Raw genomic sequence first — 16,308 nt, 5'->3', positions numbered from 1 at the left:
GGGTCTATCATCTCCCCAATGCTGTTTAACATCTATATGAGGCCACTGGGTGGGGTCATCAGGGGATGTGGAGCATCGTGCCATCAATATGCTGATGACACCCAGCTCTACATCTCCTTTTCACCAACTGCAGGTGATGCCGTCCTGTCCCTCCAGCGCTGCCTGGGGGCCATACTGCAATGCATGCAGGAGAACGGGCTAAGGCTGAACCCGGACAAGACGGAAGTTCTGAGGGTGGGTGGCCCTATGGATGGTGGCTTGGGAAACTCCCTCATGTTTGGGGGGGTGGCCCTGGCCACAAAGAGTGGGGTCCGCAGCCTGGAGGTACTCCTGGACCCGATGCTCACCATGGAAACGCAGGTGGCATCGGTAGTCCGCACCGCCTTTTTCCACCTTTGGCGGATTGCCCGGCTGCAACCTTACCTAGACACGGGGGCGCTCACTACCTTCGTACTTGCGCTCGTAATTTCTAGATTAGACTACTGTAACGCGCTCTACGTGGGTCTTCCTTTGAAGCTGATGCGGAAACTTCAAGTGGTGCAGAATGCGGCAGCCAGACTCCTTACTGGAGTGAGAAAATACCAACATATCTCTCCTACTCTGGCCATGCTGCACTGGCTGCCCATCCGTTTCCGCATTGACTTCAAAGTGTTAATGCTTACATATAAAGCCCTAAACGGTTTAGGACCTCGATACTTGGCGGAACGCTTACTCCCAACTAGTTCTACCTGTGTCACCCGCGCGAGCCAGGAGGTGAGGCTGAGGAGCCTGACGCTGAGGGAGGCCCGGAAAGAAAGAACTAGAAACCGGGCTTTCTCGGCGGTGGCTCCTCGTCTTCGGAATAACCTACTTCCGGAGATTCGCACTGCACCCTCGCTGGGTATTTTTAAGAACCAACTAAAAACATGGATGTATAGGCAGGCCTTCCCTTACAGTTAATTCCTGTCCTCTTTCCTTTTTTTCCCTCTTTATTTGATTTATTTTTATTTTTCCCATCTTATAGAATCATTTAATTAATTAATTGTTATATATATTTTTTAGAACTTGTTATCCTTATTTTGTAAGCCGCCTAGTGTGGTCGAAATGACTAGATAGGCGGAGTATAAATACAATAAATAAATAAATAAAAAATAAAGAATACTCAGAGGTGGTTAACCATTTCCTTCTTCTGGGGGCATCCAGAATAAGGGAAAACTAGGTACCCAGAAAAACTAGGTAAGAGTCATAGCTCAGTGGCAGAATATGTCGAAGGTCCCTAGTTCAGTTCCCTGATCCTATAGACTGACTGACCGACTGACAGATATGAATCCTCCAATACAGCATTTAAAGTAAAATCTCTGTGTTTACTATTAAACTGCTGGGTGATTATAACAAAAGATGTACCTCTTTGGCTGTGACTGGTGACTGATCTATACCTTTGTTGACTGATTCCCACGATCTGGCCACAAGCATGCATGCAAAGAGGGGGTACAGATCACCAGCCCCCAGTCTCCGACTGTATTTTTGTACCCGCTCCATATCAGCCTTTATCAGAGCCTGCCAAAGCCGGCAATAGTCCATGCGGAAATTGTCTGTCAGGACCTTGGAAGGAAAAGATATTTAAGGCCCAGTAAAGCACTTTTAAGTAACATCATGACCTGAAGATAATTATTTGTTAAGGCACCAAAGATTAGGTGGCATATAAGAATGAGAATCAGAGAGGTTACTTTTTTAATTTATACAGAAGCAATTAGCCACTATTCCAGTTGAGCACTTACAAGTTCCTTCTGCCTTTAAGGTGGCATTGCATCCAAAATAAAACATTGAAAAGGTATCCCCTTTATTGCATTTCGAAGAGCTCACATGCTTGAAAGTCATGCTCACCCATTTGGGCACCTCTTGCCCAAAGAACCAACCAGCCCTCCTTATAGATGGAAAAACCGCCCATGGCCTGCTGGGGCCCTTTCTGCTGCCCCTCTTCTCTCCAGCCTCTGATACGACACAGTCTCAAGGCTGGGACTGGTTACTATTGAATAGTACCCTAAATAACTATCCAGATGGGAGGGGAAATGGGTTCAGCTCACGTTTAAGTCCAAAACAACCTAAATTATACAATTTACCAAAGAAAGACATAGTATTTCGTCGTCTAGTCGTTTAGTCGTGTCTGACTCTTTGTGACCCCATGGACCAGAGCACACCAGGCCCTCCTATCTTCCACTGCCTCCCGGAGTTGCGTCAAATCCATGATGGTTGCTTCGATGACACTTTAATTTGGTAAATTAGTATTTACCAAATAAATTTATAAATCAAAACCCTATTATCTTTTGGTATCAGCAATCTTTCCAATTTTCAATACGGTTCACACCTTCTCCCATCTAGATCTACCCGTATCACCCAATCTAGCCAGGAGGTGAGACTGAGGAGCCTAATGCCGAGGGAGGCCCAGAAGGAAAAAAACAAGAAACCGGGCCTTCTCAGTGGTGGGTCCTCATTTTTGGAAAAATCTCCCTCCTGAGATTCGCATGGCCCCTTCCCTGGGCATCTTCAAATGCCAATTGAAAACCTGGCTGTTCAAGCAAGTCTTTCCTCCACCCACTGTCCGATTTTGTTTCTTGTGTTTCTCCCATCTTGGATCATTGTTGTTGGTTTTTTTAGTAAAACATTGTTATGATTTTAAACTGTAATTTGTTATATGATATGCTGTTACCTGGCCAGAGTAGTCTGTATGACTAGATGGGCAGGCTATAAATGTAATAAATAAATAAATAAATAAATAAATAAATAAATAAATAAATAAATAAATGAATGAATGAATAAACAAACAAACAAACAAACAAACAAACAAACAAACAAATAAATAAATAAATTCACAGATTAAAAAAATCAATGTCAAAAATTCCCATACGTATTGGGAAGAAATGCATGTTAAAATAAGTATGTTAGTGAAAATAATATCCAATATTATCTGATATTAGGGAAAGTTAGTCTCAGAAATGTGAATATTAGGCAAGATTTCTCACAAAAATGTATGTATGAGAAACAGGCAAAAAAATGCATAAACATTTTCACATAGACTTTAAAAATTTGCAGATGGTTGCAATGGATTTTTAAGATTGAAGGAATAAGAAACTAAATATGGTTGGATATGAGAAGCTAAAGGCAAGGCAAATTCGTCCATCCCAGGGTGCCAACAGTTCAGCCCACAGATGAGGAAAGCAGCCATGCTTGGCTGTAGGATTCTGGGAACTGGTAATCCAAAAGAGTAACGCTTTCGATCTACATCTCAGCCTTAGTCTGTCTGAGGTTTCTTGCCCACTGCTTCCCACCGCTTGCCTGTTCATGTTTGTGTTCTCTGCCTTTCATGTTCTTGAGCAAGAAAAACAGAAAACAGCCCCCCTTTCCCACCAAACTATTATTATGGCAAAAAAATACCTTCTAAAGAAATCAAATTGTATTTATTTTAAAAAGCTTCTATCCCTCCTATTTTCCAAGAAAAGGAACTTAATGAGGCAAATGAATACTCTTGTATTTAAAGCAACAGGCTAGTATCCTGCTGACAAAATTTGAAGCTGTTAACAAGCCACTGTATGAGCAGTTCTAACATTAGAAGAGCTGCGTAAGCCCATGTCAGCAGTGGATTTAATTGTGTATCACAACTGCACTGCACAATGCTCTGCTCTCCCATAATGTTGTCTCCTGTTCCATGTGCATACAGTTTTGCTGTGCAATTGTGAACAGGATGCTAGCCCTGATATTTAAAAACACAAAATTACCCAAAACAAAAGGTAATTGTTAAGTTTATAAAAATAGGATTTAAAATCTAAGGGTAAAACACTTTCAAGGGCAAATATAACATTAAACAAAATGTTGACCAAAGACACTGAACAAATGGCAACATCTGCAGAATGTTTTTGCAAAGCCCCAACACTATGTTTTTATCGATAAATGTTTGTCTTTTTACAAATGTTTTTAGATTAAAGACAAAAATGTACGGTATTGGGGCCTGACAACTCTATACTGGCAAAATGTTCTGGGAACAACCACCAAGAAGGTCTATATTTTGTAGCTGAATCAGAACACATGAGAAGGAAAAGTTGGTCGTTAAGCTAACCAGGCCCCAAATCAGTATGCTCTGCCTTAAGTAACCCTCTGTGGTTTTGCTTACTGAACATGTGACTACACAGCAGGAAAAATGTGAAGTGATCCACAGTGATTTTGTACCCAGAAAACTGGGCTTCCCAGGTAAATTTGCTTTTAGTCAATCACATGGAAGTCAGCAGACAAACAAGAGGAAACTACCAATATGCTCTTGCTAACACCTTGGAGGTACAACTGGAGCTACCTTAGCAAGCTGCAAACAAGAGATGGCTGCAATTCCCTCCTCTCTGATTTCTGTGTGGTCAGCTAAGGGAACAGACTTCTACTAATTGTTCTTGTAAACAAGCGTTGATTGCTTATCCCCTCCTCTCTCTCTCTCTCTCTCTCTCTCTCTCTCTCTCTCTCTCGGTCTCCTAAGTGCTCTAATGCAGTGGTTCTCAAACTGGGGTCCCCAAATGTTCTTGGACTGCAACTCCCAGAAATCTTGGACAACGCAGCAAGTGGTGAAGGCTTCTGGGAACTGCAGTCCAAGAACATTTGGAGACCCCAGTTTGAGAACCACCAACACTGACATTAAACCCTTTAAAAATCAATAATTAAACAGTAGTTTGGATACAAGAGTGTTTGGTTGAGGAAAACTGAAACCTCCATGAATGCACTTTTGCCCCCTCTCTCCCTACCTTTAACTAGGAAACTGAGAGCGGCAGCTTCTGGTCGTCCATTCAGCCATGAAGCTGCATCAGCTCAAGTGAGCACATGATCTGAGCTGATGCAAATGCATGTGATTTGGGAGGTGGGGGAATAGAAGCCCTAGCTGTGGAGGAAAAAAGTTTGGGTTGAGGGAGGAACCTCAGGGCTGATCTGCATTAACTTGTACATGATTTTCCATTGACTGTATCATCAAACAATAAAAATATGACCAACTATCATTTTAGATGGCTTCCCCAAGTCCTCTCATCACCTGCTCCTTCTTCCCTCTATTTACCTGGTAGAGTCCATGATCTAGAAGTATAATATGTGTCTTGCCTGTGGTTGGACACTTCCTCACCAGCACATTGCCAGGGTGTGGGTCACAGTGCACAAAGCCATTGACAAAGATCATTTCACTATATAGTTTCCCCAGGTTGCGAGAGATCTAAGATGAGAAAAAAGAAAGTCACAGTATGAGACATAGCTCTGTCAAGCAAAAGGATAACAGCATGAGCCGGGGAATAATCACTTGGAAAAGAAACACATGCAACCTGCTGGTGTGGCAGAGAAGCAGCAAAGGTCACAACCGTCTGATGGCTCCAAAGAGGAGAAATTATGAACATGTTCACTTGAGGATTTAACATGGGCACGAGTGCATAAGAAGATTGTTTGAAATGGTTCTTCAAGGCTTGTTTGCTGCATACAGCTGAAGCTAATCTGGAGAAAAGTACTAGGGAACTCTGGAGGTGGAATAAGAATTTTGATAAAGCAAACTGAAATGCCCAAGACATTTCATCCGTCATGCATGGGTAAATTTGGATTAATCTGATTCAAAAGAGAGCTGTAGTATATCCCTGTCTATTATCTATGAAGATTCTCAGTCATCCATATGAGGTTATCTGCAAGTTGAGTCATGGCAACTGGACTTCTTATTACAGTAGGTTGAAACGTTTCACTACTCATCCAAGTAGCTTCTTCAGTCTGAGGAGCATTAGTAGGAGATCCCTGATACATCCTCCAGGTTCGTTTCACTTCCACCTGTTCTGAACAAGCTTGTTAGAAGGACAAAGGACCGTGGGTGAAGGATAATCCCACTTCTGCAGTTCTTCTCCACCCATTGTCATGGGTCGTTAATAGAGATGGGGATGAAGCACCAAAATGTGCTCCTGATCTTTCTGGGGACAGATGAAAGGGCAGCATGATAAATAGGAGAGAAATTGTATGGCTTTAGATACTGTTTAAGAATGCTGTGTTATCTTTGACACAGTAAATATAAGAGGTGTGCAGATCTGTGTTGGGGAATCCTGGGAGTCATGGTTCAAATATAAACTTTAGCACACCTCTTTCATACCTCCCCAAAAAGATCAGGACCACACACACCAGAAAGACCATGTTAATGATCGTTAACAACCCATGACAATGGGTGGAGAAGGACTGCAGAAGTGGGATTATCCCTCACCCCCAGTCCTTTGTCCTTCTAACAAGCCTATTCAGACCAGAAGGATATATCAGGGATCTCCTCCAACTTTCCTCAGACTGAAGACGCTACCCTGTTTCCCCAAAAATAAGACCTAACCTGAAAATAAGCCCTAGTAGGATTTTTCAGGATGTTCATAATATAAGCCCTATCCCCCCCAAAAAAAATCCAGTTAAGTGAAACCCCACCCTTCACCATTATGCAGCATCCAGATGATGACATGGCTGTATTTGAATAAATGTAGATAATTGTACATGAAAAAAAATTATAAAGCATCCCCTGAAAATAAGCCCTAATGCGTTTTTGGGAGCTAAAATTAATATAAGACCCTGTCTTATTTTTGGGTAGACACGGTACTTGGATGAGTAGCAAACCATTTCAGCCTAATAAGAAAGAAGTCCAGTTGCCATGACTCAACTTCCAGATCCCTATCTACTCTACAGTACATAGCCCCAAATCCTTCTGGTAGTCCCAGCCTCAAATAGATCCATTGAGTCAGTTGCCAAGTGGCACATCAACATTTACATAAATCCAGTTGATTCAGTGCATCTAGCAATAGTACTCTGGCCATACTGTTTAAGAGTATGTCCCCTCCAAAAAAATGAACGTTTAGATATCGTGTTTCCCCAAAAATAAGACAGGGTCATATTAATTTTTGCTCCAAAAAACGTGTTAGGGCTTATTATCAGGGTTTTTAATTTTATTTTACAGTCATGTCATCTTCTTCTGGTTGCGCAATGGTGGAGGGCGGGGGTTCACTTAACTGGGGCTTATTTTGGGGGTAGGGCTTATATTGCAAGCATCCTGAAAAATTATACTAGGGCTTATTTTCAGGTTAGGTCTTATTTTTGGGGAAACAGGGTATATAGGTTAGACAAATATGTCCATGTGTCAGTCAATGTTTCAGCAGATGTGTGTCAAAGGAGAAAAAAAGTATTTCTAAATGTTTAAGAATGCTGTGTTAACTTTGACACAGAGTAAATATTAGAGGTGTGCAGATCTGTGTTGGGGCATTCTGGGAGTCATGATCCAAACATAAACTTTAGCACACCTCTAGTACGAGTAAATATAATTCATACATCATGCAATGCAGGAAACTCTTTTTAACTGAAACTGTGATCTCATGATGTATGCTAATTTCAAGTGAATGATTTGGTGGGTGCAGATTTTTCCATTGTAGCTGACATTTTAAAGATATACTTTATTGCTTGCAGGCATAGTTTTTCACCTTCAGAATTCGTGGCAGAATAGTGTGGTATGAAACATGTGGGACTGCCACTGGAAACAACAGTAGGTGCAGAGAAAGGTACACCACAGATTTAAAGATAAGAGTACGTTTTATTACATGCCAAGAAGAGGGGGAGAAAATGGAAGACAGGTCTGGTAATCCCAGTAGTGGCCATGTATCCATCTTCATGTGCAATTCCACAGTCACAGCCTATTATGTTCCAGCACGGCTGAACATATTTAAGAAGCCATTAGTCTTGTGTGAGAGTGGCCATATTTCCCCCCTTCTAGTATATATGAGAATCTAGCTGTTCCTTCTTTGCTCAGATTGTATCACCCTCCACACCTCCTTGCTCAGTTGGATGTTAATCTGATTTATGATGTCTGCAAAGATAAAGTGACACCATGAGGCTGTTTAAATCATGCTGTCTCTGCTAGTGATCCCTCTGCATCAAACCTTTTCCCTGATCACATCCTTATCACTGCAGCATTTTAGTAAAATTGAAAGCCTGCTCAAAGTCAGTAAACAGCTGTGAAGCACTGCTTCTCACTTGCATAGCTTGGGCACATGTGGGCCCCTCTCTCATGCACAGAAGCCTGTATGCAACAGAAGCCTGTATGCAAGCACACACACATGGCCGCTTGCAGGCTCCTTCCCCAGCAAGATATAAACAGCCCCACAGCAGGCTGTCCAAGAGGCAATTAAAAGGCAATTATTATAAATGATCCTTGACACACCACCAAATACAAATATAAGCAACCAACGATAAAACTGTATTGGGAAAGGAATGGAAATTCTGCAAAGGCAATAGCCAGGAACCATATGGCCCATATTATTGTAAGGAAGACACATTACAAAGATCTCTGCACCAAGCAAGCATGCACACATTCCCAGCCTGTTTCACATACATGAGCGGTATCAGTGCTAGAAACACTGGAACTGCCCGAAGATTGTGGTCAGTAGGACATATTTTATGTACCATATTTCTATACTCTTCAACAGCCAAAGCCCTTTGGCCAATTCACAATATAAAACCATGCAGTCTAAAAACATAATGAAACTGTGAAGAAATCCTAAATGCAATGAACAGTTAAAAAGGTAAAGGTAAAGGTTCCCCTTGATAATTTTTGTCCAGTCGTGTTCGACTCTAGGGGGCGGTGCTCATCCCCGTTTCCAAGCCATAGAGCCAGCGTTTTGTCCGAAGACAATCTTCCGTGGTCACATGGCCAGTGCGACTTAGACACGGAACGCTGTTACCTTCCCACCGAGGTGGTACCTATTTATCTACTCGCATTTACATGCTTTCGAACCGCTAGGTTGGCGGGAGCTGGGACAAGCGACGGGAGCTCACTCCATCATGTGGATTTGATCTTACGACTGCTTGGTCTTCTGACCCTGCAGCACAGGCTTCTGCGGTTTAGCCCGCAGCGCCACCACGTCCCTAGTTAGATGAACAGTTAGATGTGAGTAAATGCTGAGAGCCAAATCTGATGCATTTTAGTGGTGTCTTATGAAGCTGATGGAGGGGGGCTTGCTAACGGTCCCAGCTAGCGAGGAATGTTAACAGTTCCCCAGGGAGGGCGCTCCGGTTAGCATAAGATAGGGAGTTAGTCAAAGATCACCCAGAACCCCACCTGAAAAAGAGAACTGTATATTGGCCATAACTCAGTGCTGCATTTGGATGAGAAATCAAAGTGGGTTTGTGCTGAACCACTTGTCTTCTGAAAGGTTCTGAGGGAGTCCAACAGAGGTTGGTTGATGTATGTCATCTGTGTGTATGTGGCAGGGAGTATAGGAATTCTGTGTTTTGAGTTTCAGCTTATTACGTTGATGGATTAGCACTCTGTATGAGCTCAGAAACCTATCTCTATCTATTCTTAGGTCCCCCGAGTAAGTAGAATGATCTAGCTGGTTTTCTTATTTTGTTTGTGTGGTGATCTTGACCTTTATTTACTTTAACTTACACCTTGTTCTAGCTAATGTGATTGCATTACTCCACTGAAAGGATTTTTTAAATATAAGCTGGCTTTTTCTATTAATTAATTAAAATTCTCCCATATTGTATTATTTTTTTCAGAGTGTGGTGGGGAACAACGTCATCCTAAGTCTAGTCTTGAACACTCGGGTCACTGACAGGTATGCTACCAGATTCACTACCAGGCAAAATTGACTTTTGGTCTTCCTTGTAAGGCTGGAAGAGGTCACCCTGTGGAAGGAGTAGCAACTGCCAATAGACTTAGGCTTCTAGTACAGAGCCAGGTTTGGCTAGCTTGGGCTTGGGGGGACCTAGTGTATGTGTGTAACAATTCCGGAAAAATGCCTCTAAAAGCTGTCAAATGCCTTAAAAGAAACTTTCAAAAGTAGCCGTTACTTGTTGTGCGCTTGTGTGCCATCAAGTTGATTCCAACTTGTGATGCCTCTTTTCCGAGTTTTCTAGGTTGAGAATACACAGAAGTGGTTTACTATCCCCTTCTTCTGGTGTCATCCTGGGACTGCACAGTTTGCCCGTGACAACACAGTCTGGCGCATTTTCTGGAACACCCAATGGGAAACTGAACTCTCACCCTCTGGCTCTGCAGCCAGATATCTAAATCACTGAGCTATTTAGCCAGCTATCTTTATTACTTTTCAGTCTGTAAAACAGGTTGCTTATCTGTAATGAGTAGTGCATTTATATGGGCCACATGCTTTTTAAATAAAGAGAATTTTGGAAGTAGCTGTACCCCTCCTGTCTACATCACACCCATCAGAAGGATGACTTTCCATTCAAAATTTCGGACAAGACAGAGGGAGCACACACGAGTCAACTGCAGAGAGAAAAGGAAGTATGGATCATATGAATGCACAGATGACCACTGAAAGAACAAATGTTATAGGTAAAGAATGTTTCCTCCTTCTTTGTAGTCTCTCTGCATCAATGAATGAGTAAAAAGTAGCAAGTTCACTTGCAGAAAACTCCGGAAGGTCGGCACGTCAGCATTTGCAATCACTGAAGCTTGGTGGAGATAATTCCTCTCCCGAAAGAAGCATCCCTCTGAGATCTGGTGTCAAGGTGATTGTGTTGGACAAAAGTTGATGGTTGTGACCAGGATGCTGCCGACACTGTTCAAGTAAGGAGACTCCTTTTAAAAAAGGCAGCAGAAGTAGCTACTGCTCTCATAGATAGACTTTCGAAGCTGAAGTGCTATTTTCCTTCCTAAGACAAATGAGATGCTTCTTGTGTCTGCCTGTGACAGGAATTTTACCTTAACAGGCAGAACAGTACTTAAAGAATGCCCCTGACTCCATGTGCCCAGAAGGGGAACAAAATGTGAGGAAAAAGTGGCAAAATAAATGGTTGCTACAAAAACAAACAAAAACAGTACATGTAATGATGGGAGCAGAGAATAAATAAGGAATAAAAAAACTCAAAGCAACAACTTGTATTATTTAACTCTCTCAGAGGTATTCTAGTACAGTGGGGTCTTGGACTGCAATTCCCAGAAGCTTTCACCACCAGCTGTGCCAGTCAGGGTTTCTGGGAGTTGCAGTCCAAGAATACCTGAGTTTCCCAAGGTTGGCAGCCACTGTCCAAGTGCATGTGTCCATTGTGGGAGATAGAGCAGAACTGAGGGACAGCCTTTTGATGTATATCCTGTAGACAGGAGGGGCAGGACTACCACCAAAATGCACTGGTCAGTATCCTGTTGTGTGACTCTACCTGCACAACTGGAGCGACCTTACCTGCAGTGGCAGATTACCACTAATAAAGAGTTTTCTGTTTCAGGATACATAAGATTTTGTACCACTGCACATAAATTGCATACTTCCTTAAACTGAAAAAGCAGTAATATCATGGCAGTGGTGATATCATTCCCATTGCAGCAAGATTTTAGCCACTCTGTTGAGAAGATTCCAAAATGGGGCTCTGTGCAGGCAGACCCATACATGAGATAAACAAGGATTATGAAAAAGAACTCAAGTATTACTTGTCATTACAAAGTTACTTTTGAGATGTCACTAGTTAGGTAACTTATACAGAAAGTAACTAATTGCAGATAAGTATGTTGATTGTAACTACTGTGTTTCCCCAAAAATAAGACAGGGTCTTATATTAATTTTTACTCCAAAAACACATTAGGGCTTATTTTCAGGGGATGTTTTATTTTACAGTCATGTCATCTTCTTCTGATTGCTGCACAATGGTGGAGGGCGGGGTTTCACTTAGCTGGGGTTTATGGGGGGGGTAGGGCTTATATTATGAGCATCCTGAAAAATCATACTAGCACTTATTTCCAGGTTAGGTCTAATTTTTGGGAAACGGTAGATTACACCAAGCTCCATGGAAGTATTGGTAATTAGGCATTTACATTTACTTGGTTGGAATCCAAATCTGAGAATTCTCCATTCTGACAGTTCCACCTGCAAAACACACATCTGAATTGCGCTCACCTAGAAGACTGGGCTGGAAGCCACCTGACCCACAGAAGACTCGTTTGGAGTCTAGTTTCCTGTTGGACAATGGAAGTTGCACCCAGTGTTTAACGGAGTTGCTATTCCCAAGGAAGGGGTAGCAACTACCAGTAGATTTGCTGGAGTTCTCTGCAAGCAGCAGAGGAAGCTTCCTTTTTGAACAGGAAACTAGACCTTAGGTTGGCCTATCCTGTACCATGAGGCTTTCCAGCCCAGCCTTCCTACAGGTGAGCACAATACAGGTATCTGTCTCCTAGGTGGAGCTCCCAGAATGGGAAATTCAAGTATCTGAATCAAAACAAAAACAAATGCACATGTCTACTGGTTATGTTCTAAGTTAGCATTGGAAAAATTACTTTTTTGTACTGCAGCTCTAAGAAAGTAGCATTCATTCATTCATTCATTCATTCATTCAGTTTTCCAAAACTGGGACAAAATGGCTATTTTGAATGCTCACTACCACTCACAAAGTGACACCATGCAAGGGAAGACTCCAGAAGCTGATTCATGTTTTCATCAGTTAACCACTTATCACCTAAACATAAAGAAATTGTCAGGTCTGTTTTTCAACAAGCATAAATGGTAGTTAGCACAAGAGGGTATCCTATAGACTATCTTGACTGCTACCATTGGCACTGTCAACATTCAGGCTGCCCTTTGCTATGTAAAGCCTGGCATCTTTTTTCCAGCTGGCAATGCAGGCCATATATTGTGCAGCAATACTGAGCCATGTCCTGGTTTTTTAAATTGTGGATACAGAATCACAATATCCCACTTGCATAAACTAGAAGGGTTTGTGTGGTTTTTTGAAGCACTGAATTTCCTGTCTTTTTAAAACAGAAGTTTAAATATGCACACACCATATGCAACTCTCAGCAGAAACTTCCCTCATGTAGAATTGCCCAGTGCTAGAGGATCCCAGAAAATGAGCCCATGATCTGTTCTATGATTGCTGAAAGAGGACAGAAGCAAGAAGAGCTTTTTCCCAAAATATTTTGTGGGACTGTTTTGGACTTAATGAAATGGGGAAGCGAAGGTGTAAGTACAAGACATACAAAGGAGAAACATATACACCCTTTAACCTCTCACGTGAACTAATGTTGCCATGCCCACTCTGCAGAATGCTGACTAGAAAGCTATATTCTAATTTCCAAGCCCTTTCATTAGGGCAGGCAACCTGAGGAAGAAAAGCTGTATCAGACCAAGAGCTCTATGAACATGTTGTGTGCGTGTTTTCCAATAAACGTCCCCTAACCTTTTCAAATAAAGAAAGGGTGAACTGGGAGCTAGCAAAGATTGTCACTAGAAACCGAAGTCAAAATCATCCATACTGTGTGAAAGAAAGTAAGTGAAGAAAGACAACTCATTTGAAATGTGGTATTGCAGGAGAGCCTTACAGACACCACAGACAGTGTATTTAAACTACTTAGAACAGATCTCTTGATGCTAAGAGTATTCACCTGTGGTAGGATGGCCTTGGCTGAGCAGCACATTGAAGCTGTGAGACAGCTATGCACAGACTGGTTTCCATGTTATCTTCTCTTATGTTATCAAAGAAAGGGGGGATCAAAAGGTTTTTCTAAGTGTACCTGGGTGGGTAAACAGCAAGAAAAGTTGATAAAATCTGAGCCATGAAAGAATTTCTAAGACTTGGTCCACAAGCAGTAGATGGCTTGTGGACCAAGACCAAGACCCTTGTAACGTCTTGAGGAAAGTTAGCCCAGTAAAGAAGCTAACAGAATTCAGAGAGGATGCAAGAGACTTGAAGCCTGAAGGGAAAGGAATCGGACTGCAATGACAGGCGCCCTTGTGTGAACTTCCCGCTTGAATATCTGTTCCTCCCCCCACCCTCAAAACGAGCATCTTAATTGTTGAGGCCCCTGTTAACTAGGATGAGGAAGGTGCCTTTCCTTGTAAAAGTCATTGCTGAGATTCAGAGAAGGTGGTGTGAAGCAAAGACACACAGACATACACACCGTTGTCGAAAGCAGCCAGCTTCCTGGCATTCTGAGCACATCAGGGCAAGACGGCAGCAAGAGCACACTAGCAGAAATGTAAGCGTGTTCAACAACATTAATCATAAAGTGGCAACAATAAGAGGCAGTGTCTGTGCCCAGTGTATGGAGAGGCAGCAAGTCTATCACCCCAGGCTGTGCCTGCTGCTCAGTTTGTCCCTATGAATTTCTCTACTGAAGGCGAGGACACTTTGTAACTGTGAGTGTGGGGGGGGCAGAGAAAGAGAGGGAATGTGAAATCAGCCTTTAGATCTGCTGTACTATACTTCCCATCATCCTCAATCAACACTATTACTTACCTTAATGGGTGGGAGGTACAGTCCAATGCATCTAGAAAGCAACTGGGTCCAGATAGCTGTATCTCGGTACTCAGATATGTTGTTTCACAACTTTACGTACATAATTATGAAAGTGCATGGCAGCCTACAACTAAAGCACTAATAAACCTGAGATGAATTGTGAATCTCTGGCTGTCAGAGCAGAGAATAATTTCTAGTGAAATATCACTCAAAACTTTATTCTGGCTGCATTTGCCTCTTTTTGAGTTTTGCCTTCAAGCATGAACAAATTCCAAAAGAGAGACAGAGAGAGAGAAAAATGTCAAAATATTACACTGTATTAATGACAAGATGAATGCTCATTTAATTAGAGAACAGCAGCTGCAACATTTAATTTTCTGGACCAATTGCCCAATCAGCACTAAGCAAGAAAGTTCCAATTTTGTTTACACTGAGATGAAAGCCAAACCAGAGATGCTGTGAACTGGGCACAAAGCTGCTGCAAAATAAATAGGTGAACCTAATTTTTAATGCTTTTTTTACAACTCAAGTGGTGGGGATACCTCTGATATAAGCTTACATTGCTGATACAACCCAATTTCCTCATGGCTGGAAGGAAGGAAGGAAGGAAGGAAGGAAGGAAGGAAGGAAGGAAGGAAGGAAGGAAGGAAGGAAGGAAGGAAAAGCTGAAGTGTGTGCTGTGCTGGGGACGCTGAGAGTGTGGTGTGCAGTTTATAGGGAGGTATTGAGCGTGATGTGGGACATGGTGGCGCTGTGGGCTAAACCGCAGAAGCCTGTGCTGCAGGGTCAGAAGACCAAGCAGTCGTAAGATCGAATCCACGCGACGGAGTGAGCGCCCATCACTTGTCCCAGCTCCCGCCAACCTAGCGGTTTGAAAGCATGCAAAATGCAAGTAGATAAATAGGGACCACCTTGGTGGGAAGGTAACAGCGTTCCGTGTCTAAGTCGCACTGGCCATGTGACCACGGAAGATTGTCTGCGGACAAAACGCTGGCTCTATGGCTTGGAAACGGGGATGAGCACTGTCCCCTAGAGTCGAACACGACTGGACAAAAATTGTCAAGGGGAACCTTTACCTTTTATTGAGTGTGTTATTTCTAAAACACAAATCTTCACACCTTTCCTGAGAGTTACCTGTGAGTGGTGCCTCCCATCCCTCCAAATAACTACAGTTTCCATGATTTCTAGGGAAAACAAATGCTCTTAAACCCATACACCTCTATAGTACAGGTACCCTGTCAAATAAACTCCAGATTATTTCAGTGCCTGACAGGATAACTTTGGACCCACTATTATTACAGGAATCCCATCTCTTGCTGTTGCTTGTGATCATAATTTCAGGTGTCATGGCAGGACTGTACCATAAATAACAATAATGCAGCAACAATTGTGGCAAAATTCTATCAGTAGAGTTTGAAGAGAATAATATCTGCATCTGGTAATCACATGTTGGGCTGCACAAATCCAAAAAAACACACAAAAAACAAAATCAATAAAGAATGACATTAATCAGCTGCTATCTCACAACAAAATATTGCTTCTGTTTTGCTTGCATGCTCCCTCCAGTGATGCAGGATGACTGTTTATCATAGCATGGGATTTTCTTCACTTATATATCTTGCATTTAGCAGGCTCTGTTTCATGATGTTTGACTGCTGTTCATTGTTCTGAGACTGTGATCAACCCTCAGTATCGAGGTAGCCAGCTCAGTCAGCCCTCCACTCTAAATCTGGTACTGGTGAATGCCAGGTCTGTATCCAATAAACCCCAGGTGATCTATGATCTTATCCTGGAGGAGGATGCAGACCTTGCATGCATAACCGAGACGTGGATTAGTGGGGAGGGTGGCCCTCCCCTGGCTCTCATCTGCCCACCTGGTTATGTTGTCCAGCACCAGGGTAGACTGGAGGGGTGGGGGGGAGTAGTCATTGTTTACAAATCCATCATAGAGGTTACTAGGCGCTCCTCGGTGGTAAAGCCAGGGCTGGAGGCACTACACATGTCGATTGGGGCTAGGGATGGTATTGTGATTTTGCTGCGTTACCGATCCAGACACTTCCCTACCGGAGC

The 16,308-nt window shown here is 42.6% G+C and overlaps 1 protein-coding gene and 1 long non-coding RNA gene across 2 annotated transcripts in view; one reads left to right on the top strand and one right to left on the bottom strand.

Moving 5' to 3' along the window:
* ADCK1 (aarF domain containing kinase 1) overlaps positions 1-16,308 on the bottom strand; it is a 195,694-nt gene that overhangs the window by 4,150 nt on the left and 175,236 nt on the right. Inside the window, exons 8-9 of the mRNA XM_072986491.2 lie at positions 5,063-5,212; positions 1,384-1,581 (exon numbers count right to left, since the gene is read on the bottom strand). Of these exons, the coding sequence (XP_072842592.2) occupies positions 1,384-1,581; positions 5,063-5,212 (348 nt within the window). The remainder of the gene's footprint in view (positions 1-1,383; positions 1,582-5,062; positions 5,213-16,308) is intronic.
* Positions 9,479-10,120, top strand: LOC144589153 (uncharacterized). The gene is made up of 2 exons (XR_013545070.1): positions 9,479-9,608; positions 9,910-10,120. It is a non-coding gene; the product is annotated as an uncharacterized LOC144589153 (long non-coding RNA).

The sequence above is a fragment of the Pogona vitticeps genome, chromosome 1, assembly GCF_051106095.1.
Source record: "Pogona vitticeps strain Pit_001003342236 chromosome 1, PviZW2.1, whole genome shotgun sequence".
NCBI classification, from domain to species: Eukaryota; Metazoa; Chordata; class Lepidosauria; order Squamata; family Agamidae; genus Pogona; species Pogona vitticeps.
Note: the sequence above shows the minus strand (reverse complement) of the source record. Positions and strands in the feature narration are given on the sequence as shown.